The 13,078-nt window shown below is 40.1% G+C and overlaps 1 protein-coding gene across 1 annotated transcript in view; it reads left to right on the top strand.

The window, feature by feature from the left end:
• AMPH (amphiphysin) overlaps positions 1 to 13,078 on the top strand; it is a gene marked incomplete at both ends in the record, with an annotated part of 103,815 nt that overhangs the window by 37,891 nt on the left and 52,846 nt on the right. The window contains one exon of the mRNA XM_080610309.1: positions 7,402 to 7,482. Within this exon, the coding sequence (XP_080466435.1) occupies positions 7,402 to 7,482 (81 nt within the window). The remainder of the gene's footprint in view (positions 1 to 7,401; positions 7,483 to 13,078) is intronic.

Consider the following 13,078-nt stretch of genomic DNA (forward strand, 5'->3'; position numbering starts at 1 on the left):
AGGCTTTCATGTCCACTGGGGATAAGCACCTTTCAGAATACATTCAGGGAGTGTCTGGTGAGCCACTTCACTGTATGGGAGACCTGTGAAAGTCCTGAGGGACAAGCAGGAGAAGTCCCTAGCAGCACATGGTCATAGCTGTTAGTATCCCTTCCCTTTTCATCAGCAAAATGAGGCTGTGCAAACTCCAAAGCTCATCCTTTAGTCTCCTTATTCCTACTGTCCAGCTAAGTTTTACTGCGTGATTAGAGAATCCCACTTAAGCAGAATGACAGCACCTACTATTGTGTTTAATTTTGCAAGGTTGCCTATTTCCATGAGAGCAAATTTGCTGGGTGTTGCAGAGTAGGGTGAGTAATGGTCTACACGCTGTGGTGCTCTGCAATGTTCAAGTCAGTGCTCTTTGTAAAGTATTTTCTGGTTTTACCCAGATGGGCAAGGACTAGTACAGAAGTCTGTGGCTTCATAGTGAGAGGATTGTTTATTTTGTGGATCTCTCTAGAGCATCTTTGCATTATCAGGGCAATGATGTGCAATTAGATTCTGTAATTTGCAGAGAGGCTAATATAATTATCTCTCATAGCTTAATGTTCACATTTGTCATTTAGGCTGTGTAGAAAGACCGCATTTCTCTCTTTCAATTTTGATTAAGAGAACATATCATAGTGTTTTATGCCTGTCTGGATATTATTCACTGCTCTTCTCATTTGTTAGCAAACTACTCCCATGTATCATGGTATTTTACAATACTCAAAGCACCAGCAAGCACAAACTGACAAAAAAATGAACAAAAGAAAAGCAGCCATGAGAGAAGTGAACCTTCGTACTTCTTGAAACAGCAAATACCCTATCGGAGTTTCACAAGCAGCAGGACAATCCATTAATAAGAAAATTTATCAGAGCTATAAATTGTAAAAAGACGACTTCAGGAATTCATTGAAATGCAGTTTATTAGGCATTGGGTGAGGGTTCTGGAGGAGTATCACTGCACACTTGTCATGTATCTTCCCTAGGCATCTTGTTTTGGGAGGGTGAGGGGGTTGGAGAGAGATTGGTATCTTATATAGACAAGCAGTCTGACCTGTACAGTTGTTTTTATGCTTTTCCGTTCCAGAGAGTGCCTGGTACCTATCAGCTGCCCTCTTCCATTGCTTGAGCCATGTTTCATGTATTAATGCTGTCCAGGATATGACTTTTAATTTGTGACACTGTACAGCTGAAACTGCCTCTGTCATATATTAGGATAGCAATTGTGGAGTTGCAGTAGTCCATTAAATGGTGTATTCCCAAATTGGAATTTATTGTGATGTCCTTTCTCCTAGCATATGATCCACTATGTCAAACTATAGCAATACAATTCAACTGTAAATGGTGGGCATATGGGTATTATTGTGCCTGGTATAGGAGAAGATCTAACTGGGTGGCTGGGGAACAAATGCCAGTGCAGTAACAGACATATAAGGTAGATTAAGTGACAATGAAGATTGGCTGTGATCTGCTGAATGATCAGTTGTTCTGTCTATTATTAATAGTGCAAGTATGTGCAGAAAGAAGGAATGGTAATTACAGGCCACTTGATCTGGAAAACTGAACTAAGTTTAGTTGTTTCTTAAGATCAGTAATGGAAACAATGGAGACTCTGATTCTGCTGAAGATGAGGAAGAAGAGAGAGTGGTCAGAGGAGAGTGAGAGCATAGGTATTTCTTGCAGGTCTTCTGCTTGCTTCTGTGTCTGATTGAGCTCTTGTAAATTTATTTGCCATATTCAGGGCAATTCTTTCTTTAAAATAGTGTTGTATGTTCTGGGTTGGAGGGTCATTGTTTCTTTCTTAATGATTTAAAACATGTTTCTTTTGTAAATTATCATTTGTTTTATACAGCAGTGGGTCTTCCTGAAGACTTCAGAAACAGGCCAGAGCATCACCCTTCTTGACTCAGCTCCCTTGTCTGCCTGGTGGCCAGCTGCAGTCCCTGGAATGCCTGGAGTGTTTCTGCTATAAATCAGTACTGCAAAAGCAATTGCTTATCAGTGAAGAGCTTTATTGTAGCGTCTTCCTACATTTTTCTATAGCCCTCTTAGTAAAATGCTTAGAGTTCTGTTTTAAACAGGTTTTCAGGCTTTTGAGTCTGTCAATGACAAAGGGATTTTTTTCCACAACCCTCCAGCAGATATTAATGAGAATGGAGGCTTGAGCAAACATTTGTCACTGTTGTTTGTGCAGGAATGCAGTGATGGAATAGCAGTAGTAGAAAGGCAAGCTTGAGTTCTTGGAAAGTCTATGGCTGTGTTACATGGAAAGTATGGAATTCAGACAATCTCTTGGAAGAGAGACGTGCATCAGCTTCTTAGATTGGAGCTATATTGGGAACAAAATGATCCTGGCAGAACTGAAACTGAGCAATACACTGTGCTGTTTCAGGCATGTGTATCTTAAATCTGAGATAAAATGGTAATTTATACTTACTGGGTATGTTCTGGCTGCTTATCTACTTACTTTACAAAACCATAATATTAAATATGGTATTGTTTCTGGCTGAGCCAAAAAAACTGAGCTTGTTTGGAAAGCCAAGGCTTTAGCCTTAAAAAGAAAGTGTTAAATACTGTTGTTTGGTTGGTTTGTCTTCCCCCACCCCCGAGTGCTCAGCTGCCTAATTTACTGTGCATATACCTAATTTAAGGTGTGCATATTACTCTAGCAGCCCTAGTGTTTCTTTTATAAGTTGTAGAGGAGTATGGTAGTAGAAAAAAAGTGTTGTGAAACAGTGTTGTAAATGTAGTTTACATCTGTTGAGTTCCAGGGCTCTGTGCTGTTCTCAAAAGATTTTGGACTCTCAGGAGTGTTTGTCTTTTCATATTGGGGTTATTCTGTATTATCCTTAAATAGTGCTACTTGAGGTGAGTTGGATTATCTTGGGTTTTTCACTGTTTGAAAAGTCCTGGCAATTGCTGATAAAGTCTTGTCCTGGATAGTCCTGTCTGAGCAGTCATGTCTTTCTGCCCCGAGTGGTTTTGAGTGTGTTAGTTGCTCTTTAAGAATACTGATGCATGGCAGAGGATGATCTGTGTTGGGATGTCTGAGGTTACTATCGCCCTCCTGTGCAGGGAGATGAGCTGCTCTTGAGGCAGCTCCTGGGTGGCCACAGTTCACATCTTATTTTTATTATTTTGCTTTTTTCCTTTTTCTTTTCTCTCCTTGAAATGCCACATTGTCAGAAACTTTTATAGGGGAAGATGGGTGGGTCTGTCAGGGTAGTAGTCTTAACTGCTATTGTAACACTGTCATCCTTGCCGCAAGACAAGAGTTTTCAGTATGATCAAGCTTACCCAAGCTCATCCGTAATTTTTTCTATTTCCTTTTTTTGGCACATTGCAGACACTTAACAATGTTCACATCACAGTCATCGTGAAATTGACCATTTCAATTCAAGATCAGCAAGTTTACTGACTTTTTCTTCCTAATTCTTCAGATCCTCATAAAACAGAAATGTTTTCTTTGGTAATTGAAGGCACTTGTAAGACTCAACTGTTCCCCTTTAGTCATCTATCTTCCAAAAAGGTTTACTGAAGATGCAGCATTCCCTAATGGAAATGTTCTTGCGTTTTCTATGTAGGCCTGTACTCTTGATGACACTTATGAATGATACCAGACATGCTTGATATCCTTACACTTCTATGTGTTTGTGTAGAATTTGTCATTTATTTATCCCAGGACAACACTGGCAGACAATTCTTCTCTGCATGTATTCCCTCAACAGCATCTAGGTTTACCATCAGATCAGATTTATCTTTTACGTCATTCTCAATGCTAATTGATCTTAATTATTTAGTTCATATAATTTAGTTCTTAGCAGCACGCTGGGTCAAGGCTGCTATTCATTTTAGATCCTTAACATAATTCAGTGCACTAAGCACATTAGAAAATAGTATGTTTGGAGACCACAGTATTTAAGAAAAAATAAAGCCGCTGGGTTGTTTTTTGGGGGGGTGAAGGGGGTTGTGTTTTGCTTGGGGTTTTTTTTAGGGCATTTTAAGAGAAGTTACCAGGAGCTGATTTAGTCTAACTATAAGAAATGGGGTAGTGCTTTACCTGTTTCTTTTTTGGATAGGCTAATCATGTTCACCAGCTATTTTATACGGTCTTCAGAAGACTGCAGAATACTTGACTGTAGAATCTTTATTCAGATTTAGTTTGTCTGTTGATTTTATTTTTTTAATTATTTAATTATTTAATTTCAAATTGAACGGGCAGTTCATGTACATTGATAGATGTGTATGTTCTTAGCCCTAACTGCAAACATTATTTCTCTGTATTGGTACACTAAGAAGAAAAAATGTTAGCCACCTGCCTTCTGAGTCAGGTCCTCATTTGAGCCCCGCAGACCATTGAGTGTTCAGCAGCAGGTTTGGTTCCTCTGTTCTTTCCTTTTCTAATGCCTGAATGCAAATCCACAGTATGTGTCACCTACCATATGGACCAGAAATAAAATATTAGCCACTTAGCTGTCCACATCTCCTGTCTTTGGCACACAGTACAGCGCTCCAAGGCTTTTGTAAAACATTGTCCATCTACCCTTCTCCTGTCCTCAGGAGCCACCAATAAACTGAGCTATTCTTGTTACAAAATCTAATCCTTATCTAGAAGGGTGGTTGAACTGAGGCTTAAGAGGGAGGTTAGGCACTTCCTGCTCCTGAGCACAGCTTTCATTTTACTTCTAAGAGGTGCCAGATGCTTTTGAGTAACCTGGGCATTTTAAGTCCATTTTTCTCTTGACCAGTATCTAAACGTAATGCTAGTAGGGTGTCTACTTGCTCTCTCCTAAACCTAGGCCTAAACCAGACCCTGACTCTAATCTTGACCAAGGTACTCTATGTAAGATGAAGTGGATGTCTAGATCTAGAATTTACTTCAGCCTGTCCCAAAGAGGGGTTGGAGATAAAGGAACCTGTGTGTAGTGTACACAAGCCTTTATCTGGCCTTAACCATTCCGCAGACACCCTATAGGTGGTGACCAAGCTGAGCAACAATAAACTACAAACTAGACATCTGTTGACCAGAGACATCCACTTTGAAACAGAAGTGCTGAAAGGTAGATCAGTTTTTAAGACTTACCTGCAGTCTGGTCACCTCTCTATTTACACTGCCAGTGGTAAAGTTGTGGTTACAAAAAGGTTGCTTGTGAAAGGCTGAGCTATACATTCAGTGGCCGCATAGGTCCATAGGGCTATATGGATGGGATCTAAAGGGACCATGAGGAATAGTTTATTCTAGCCCAGTCTATCCTGCTCTTTCTATATGCAATGGTGTTTAGGGTTGTATTAGGGTTGTATTTAGGAAAGGAGTGTGTGAGCCCCAGTTACCTGTGGGTATGTCATGGGCTGCAGGAACTTCTGCTTCCAACTGTGGGACATACCTGTAGTTCTGGTTTGGGTTAGGATTAGGAAAATTGGGAAGCTATGTTATTAATGGCTATTTAATGTAACCCTGGATTAAGATTAGGATTAGTATTTGCAGAGGCCATAATCTAACACTGTATCTTAGTTCAGGTAAATACTTGCAGAGAAATTTAAAGTCGGAGATAGGATGAAATAAAACCCCAAAACCGTAGAAGGTAGATGCTGTAAGAGGTAGGTTGTTCCCTTCTGATCCTTGTGCTATTGGGCCTGAGTGCACATCTGGAGACATGGATGTGTGCCATTGGTGTTTTGGGAAAAAGCGTTTATCATGGCATTTCTCACCATGGTTTGTTACGTATGTTATGAATCATTCAGACTACAGTTAATGGCTTTCTACTTGTTCCTGTGAACGTGATTTGAATGCATTATGTGGGCAGGAGGCTTACCTGGCAGCCATCTGTTTGAAAGGGAAATGTTGGATTTTCAGAGAATCCACACGCTGCCTGGTGTGGATCAAAATCATGCCACAGTCGGGGGCAGGCTGCTTGGCTCACTGGTGACAAAGAGCACTGTGAAGGCCTGTGATAATTTGAGATGTTAAATGATTCCTCTGTAAAACCATCTGTGATACTTTTAAATATTTAATGAAGAGGTTAGTGATGAGAGTATGTGAGGTCTTTGGGAGTAGTCAGCAGGCTTAAAAACAACTCAAAATGCACAAATGAGATGAGAAAATGAAAAGCTAGAGCATAGCTATCAACAGCAAAAGACTGGTCTTTGTCTTGTTTTCCTCTCTGATGTCATTCTTTCTGTCTTACTCCTGCAAATATGTCAAAATGTCCTTGAAGTGCCACATGCCAGGTCCATGGGTAGCATTGCATCACCTTCATGATCATCTTGAACCCCTGTGGTCTGGTTTTGTGGTAGGGGCTGGATGGGGTTGGGAAAGGCAGGTAGTCGGAGGGAGAATATGTCAGGACTGGAGCTGCGCAGTCTTTGTTTTGAGAAGAATAGGTGATGATCTTTACATCTTCATTCATAGGAGTAGTAGCCATTACTTGCTGCTGTTTCTATTTTGTGGAGTTTTTTCATTTGTTTATTTGTCTTTTTTTTTATTCTGTGAAAATGGAAAGTTTGGACAGTTTGTCATGGGAAAGCAGTCTGTGAGATGGTTCATCCCACATGCAAGTACTCTATAAAGATTTAGAACTTGCCTGACAAGCAAGGTGAAGCCTATTTGCAACTACGTGTAAGTCTTGGGTGTTAAAATGAATGGATAGTGCCTAGATATAAAAAAATGCATTTATGGTAGTTAAAACCAGTGTAAAGTGTACCTGTGTCAAATGACTTTTGATATTGCTATCACAGGAATAGCCCATACTGCTGATATATTGGAGTATATTTATTATATAGTGGATGAAAACCCACTTCTGAATTAATGAGGGGAATAAAATGAACACCAATGGAAGTTTTGAATAAGCATCAGCTGTAACAGTTTCTCATGCAACCTCACAGTTCTTTATTCTCTAGGGCTTTACGTTGAAAATAATGGGGATAAGGATAATGTTAATGCCATTTGATGTAATGAACCATAAACTGAATAAAAACCTAATGAAATTTGATTTTCATTTTTCTTTCTTTATCTGAACAGTAGGACAACTTGCAGTGCCAGCAAATTTCCCTGATTATTGCACTGAAATACTGACTCTTGCATTGAAAATCTGGGATTCTCTGCTAAAAGAAAAGTTGCTTCATTAAAAAACCTCCACATATCCCCAAGGACTCCATGCTTTGAAGTGTATTTCCACACACACGTACCTCTGTTTTTATCCCTTTTTATTTTGACAAAATGGTTCCTGTGTGAACTTCAGAAACAGTAGTGCATGCAACACCCCCAAAAATAACATGCTATTTAAGCCTTAGCTGCAGGAACAGAAGCGTTGAAAGTAGCAATGGTTTTGTTTCGTGACGCATACATTTAATTATTCCTTTTTATTTTCAATGCAGGTACTTCAAAAACTGGGAAAAGCAGATGAAACAAAAGATGAACAGTTCGAAGAATACGTTCAAAATTTCAAACGACAAGAGGTCAGTTACTTTTTCAGTTTCTTTAATTGTGTCTTAGGAAAAATGCAGATTCTTTGAACTTTCTGATTTTGAAGAAGGTGTTACAGAGTGACAGGTAAGATTTCTTGGGGGATATAACATTTTGTTCTGCTATTTTCGAACAGAAAGGACAATTGAATTTCTGCATGCAGAGGGCTAAGAAATGTACTCATAATAAAAGGACATATTGTACACATGTCCAACACAGTCATGCTTTAACCACTTGGGATCAGCTGAGTGACAGCACATTTTCAACAGTGTAATTGAGAATAGAACCCAACTCCAACTAAATGTAGCTTTATAGTTGCCTTCTTACAAAGAAGCATAGAATGGTTTGGTTTGGAAGGGACATTTAAAGCTTATCCAGTTCCAACCCCCTGCCACGGGCAGGGACACCTTCCACTAGAGCAGGTTCCTCCGAGCTCCATTCAACCTAGCCTTGAACACTGCCAGGGATGGGGCAGACACAGCTTCTCTGGGCACCCTGTGCCAGCACCTCAGAATCTTCACAGGGGAGAGTTACTGCCTAATGTCTAATCTCAGTTTCCCTTCGGTCAGTTAAAGCCATTCGCCCTTGTCCTGTCACTTACAGGCCCTTGTCATAAGCCCCTTTCCAGATTTTTCGTTGGCCCCTTTAGGTGTTGGAAGGCTGTTCTCAGATCTTTCTGGTGCCTCCAGGCTGAACAAACCCCACTCCCTTAGCAGTGGTATATAATATGCAGGGTTTATAACAAAGTGAGTAGATGAATAGTTACAGACTGCTGTGTGTTGGCTCCTGTCAGTGCAGGGGACTGTGGTGTCAGTGCTGATGAAGCACTACTGGGGAGCAGAGCTCAATTACTCTTAATGTTGTAAAAACAGCATAAGAAAACAAAGGTGCCCCGAAGAGTTTATAACATACTCCCAATGCTAAATTCTAATTCTCCTAAATTCTAACCTCAATTATTCCTTGCTTCATTGGACAGACTTTTTGGCTCCAATATGATTAATTGCAATAATTATATAGTAGCTTTCTAGCACAAGTTAATGCCTACCAGGAGGTGCATTAATGCCACCAAGAAAATAGCTTGTTATGTAAGTATGAACTGAGGTATCTGTCATCTTCATGAGCTATCATGTAGAGCTCACAGAAAGGCACTAGAGGGTGAGAGAACTACTCCCACACATTTTACACAGTGTAGAAATTGGCTTATGTCAGTGTTTGCAATTTTTGTCCTGAATCAGTCGTATCTACTACATGCACTTCTGTCCTTGCCATATAAACCCAAACCCTGAATCCTGACTGCTGGAATGCTTGTTAACTCTTGCATCTTCTGGTCACTTAGCCTTTATTTTCATCTCTCAGTGCAGAAGGGAGGGATGTTTCAGGAGCCACTGGGCTGTTGTGTAGATCCTCACTCCTCCTCAAAGATGAAAATGATGGGAAGTAAAAGAATCTGTTTCTTTGAGGAGAGTGGTTACTCCCTCAAAGTTCTTGAGGTCCTGAAAATGGTGGGATTTAATAGGCCTGAAGAAGCATTCAGAAGCTTTGAAACCATGCAGAGATTTTACATTTCCCATTGTCTTCCCTTCTTTTCCAAGTACCCTGGGATATCAGTGGAGCATTTCTTATTGATTGTCCTTATGTTGCTCTTATCATTGCTGTCAATATCCCAGCTGTTTTCACAGCTAGTAACTGTGTTACTAGAAAGAAGGTGCATCTGTAAGGCTCTTATTTGGTGCAGAAGGAGCAACTGGAATATCCACATGAAGAAAGCGGCTTATGGGATTTTTTTTTTTTTTTTAAATTGAGTGAAATTAAAAAAAAATAAAGATAAAAGAAATTCTTTTCAAGGAAAATTCTGTGTCGAGTATTTGTACTTTCTGTCCTTTACCAAGAATTTTCTGTAACGGTGATTTTCAGCTGAAAGTCCTGCTAAGGGCTAAATTGGATCTTAGCATTGTTCCTTTTTTATTTCCTCCTCCTTTGATGTACAGAAAGGCAGTAATAAACAGCCAAGGACCCTTCAGGAGCTCCATGATGTTAACTGTGGATGCAGATGTGACTTGGGGCCAGGGGTGGAATTTGGTAGGGAACTACTACAACTCTCTTGAGAGACACATACGGATGAGGCTAAGCCTGCTGGCACACCAAATGAGACAGACTGACCTATTTTGCTTGGTTTCCTACCTTATTGAGCCTGCAACACTTGGGAGGTCAACTGATCTGAAGTATACAATGATCTTTTTATTAATACTCTTGAAAGATAATAAATGAGGACTCCAGCTCAGCTCAGTGAAAAGCTAGAGAAAGAGCATATGCTTATTACCCAGGAAACAGATAAGTGAAGAACTGAAATCTTCACATGCTATTCTTGCCTGAATAGCAGATTGCATGGTCAGGTACATATCAAGCTTGTCAGAAGGCTATGTGTGAGGGTACATACAGCAGATATATCTGTAGGAAAAGCTCATTTGGACTCCTCAGTGGTCCATTCCCATCTCTTTCTGAACACAGCTGGATATTCTGGACTTGACTACCCAGAGCTGAATTACCCAGATGAATCACCATGGAGAAACTGAGTCATCCCATGTCTGGAGAGAACAGAGCACAGTGGCTTTGCAGAGCCCTGTCAAAAGCAGTAAGCTGCTGCAGCTGAAGCCATGAGTAAAAACATTGCCGTTTTTAACAGTGAATACAGCTGTTATGCACCTTCTGCTTAATTAGTAAATTGAGAATTGCCACTCCAAATCAAAACTCAGGGAACACACAAGACATATGAAGTCATATATGACACCATATGACACAGATTTTCAATGTATTGCCAGAAATTTCATGAGGCTAAAACATTTCTCTCTGCACAGTTAATTGTGGATGTGCTCAGCTTCTTAATCAACCCTAAAGTTCAGAAAGGGAGTGAAAAAAAAGCCAATTCCTGCATAGTTCTCTCAACTGTGAAAATACCAAGTCCACCGGGGATTTACCTGAAACTTCATCTCTATTCTGTTGTTCAAGCAACTGCATCTTATACTTTATTTTTCAGACAGAAGTAAAGAAGTAATTCCCTTATCCCCAAGTGACTCACAGCGCTTTCTTCATTTTTGTAAGGGTTCAATATTCTGTTTCGCGTCAATGCATATTTATCTCATTTTTTTTCCATATGTAGTTATGAGACTTCTTTTACAGACTACAGTTAAAATATATCTTTAAAACCATTAAAATTATGTATTCTATGTGTACACAAAGAGATATAGCAGCTGCTACTACAAAATCTGCTGCCCATGGCATGTTGTCAGAATAAAGCAAAATGTCAAGTGCTGTTGTTGCTGGTTCATAGAACTAGATGAAAATGAAGAGCCTTTTTTTGCCGTTGTTAAGTGAGCAGAACTTGATTCTGTGGACTGCTTTACTTAATGTATGCTTCCCGATAAAAGCTGCTCCTTGGGTCTGATTGTTAGGGCTTCTGAAAAGGTTTATCCTGGCCAGAACTTCATTTCACACAAGTGTGCTTAGCTGCCTTATAGCTGTGGCACAACATGGTCTTAAAGTTGTTCTGTGAGAAAATTCACATTTCTTGAAGTGCTGGTTTTGCATCAGATGTGCCGCTGATTTCTTCAAATTTATTCAGAGTCCCAAAATGGGATTCACCAGCTCCACACAGGCAACAAATGTGCCTCATGTTGGCCCACCTGGCCCCCAGATGTTGCTCCAGATAAGTCAATGGCTTTGGCCACAGTTCTGCGTCACACCTGGCTTTGTGGTCCTTTTGAGCACCCCATGGCATCTCTCACTGCCAGGCATATTGTTACACTGAACTGCAGGAGATTCTTGATACTTGTTAATCTGCAACATTTTGTTGGTTCAATACAGCTTTTCTCATAGGAGACTCCTTTGCCAAACAAAGGTGATGCCAAATGCTCTCCCTGATAGACAACTCTGAAGTAAATTTGACATAGGAAAACACAATCTAGACTAGTGGGATGGAGCTTTTTTTATTGTGACCCAAGAAGTGTTTGCATCTGGGGAGACTGCATCTGACAGGCCTCCAAATACAAGCAATACTGTGCAAAGTATTTTGGGGTCTATGGGAAGGTTTTATCTGCTAATTACCTGTTCATTCTGCAATGTGTGTTTAGTAATTATCTTACATCTGAGGAGTCTTTTTTTCCAAGACAAGAAGGAACACAGTGTACCATTAAATCTCATCTCAACCTCATTAACTTCCAGTCAGGCAGGATACCCAGGTAGGTGAGGCCCCCTTTCTGCTATTAGACGTAGAGCTGCATGAATTATTATCTGGTTTGCATTTCTGTGGGGCAGGTTATTAATTAACCTCTGCTCCCTGTTCAGCATTGACAGTGCTCTTGACTTTCACTCAAGTGGAGTGATTGATTTGGTTTTGGTATCAAGCACATGCTGTGCTGACCTTTCCTGTAAAGATGTATTGTGTTTACATCCTGTATGTGACATGATAGAAAAATCAAACTCTTCTCTTCTGCCTGCAAAGCTGTGAATAAATGATGCCTGGCAAGTAGGTCATCCAGTTCCAGCTTTTGTGGAGGCAAGGTGGCCTTTAATTTCTGAGTGGAAGCAACGATTTTTCTAATGCATCAGGGAGCAAAAGCTGGTAAGACACAAACCATGCTTTTTACTGTTTTAGTCATTAGGTTTTTGTAGGTCTTGTCTGTCTTGTAGCCTATGCTGCTGTGGCTCTGTTTGTTTTAATTCTAGTGCTAAAATATGCTTAAATACTGCTCTTTGAAAAGAAAGCTGAAACTACACATACACAAGAATCAGTAGTACTGAAAAGGCTTAATGCTGCTGTAAGGCTATGTAAGACCTGTGGTTCTAGATGACATGATCCTGTAACACTGAGCCACTTCATCACACTGGGTGCATGTGTCTTTACTGGCTATGTAATGCTGACCTTCTAATAAGACTAGAGAGTAGAAAAGGGGATCTGACACTGCCTCTGCGCCACGGTGTTCAGAGCAACAAGTTGTCTGGGACATCCCTGTGGAGAGTTGTGTTGATTTTCCTAATGAGAAATATTGTTTTGGGTTGTTAGCCTGCCTCCCTTGATCTTATGTTGAGTTTGACCAGGTGAGCTAAGAACACTCATTTCTGGTACTGGAGTCTGGTGAGAACATGTCTGCTGTTATCAAACAACCTGACTGTGAAAAGTTTGCTATTAAGAGTACTACTGAGATTTATCTCTGGAATTTTCTTGCATGTTATGAAACTCTGACTCATTTTGCTGCCTCATGTAGAATTAATAAAAGAAATTATGAAATGGTAAAGAAATCATCAACGCTTTCTTGGGAAATCTCATTTCAGAGGAGCACATCTGCAAAATGACACCTATTTTTCATTCTCCTTCAAGAAGCTGCATCTCAATTAACAAAATTGATGGTCTTAATGGAGATACTTGTAGCAGTGGTTTCAGAGCCACAAGATGCTTCCATCTGGTAGACCAGAAAATAGAAGTGTATCATATCAGTAAGCATCGAGAAGGGGCAATATTAAGTATGTATCAGTCTTTAAAATGGGGTTTTTTTAAACCTGTATGTCACAGTTTGCAGGATATGTGGAGCCAGC

Source organism: Psittacula echo (assembly GCF_963264785.1).
Source record: "Psittacula echo genome assembly, chromosome: 2".
In the NCBI taxonomy this organism is placed as follows: domain Eukaryota; kingdom Metazoa; phylum Chordata; class Aves; order Psittaciformes; family Psittacidae; genus Psittacula; species Psittacula echo.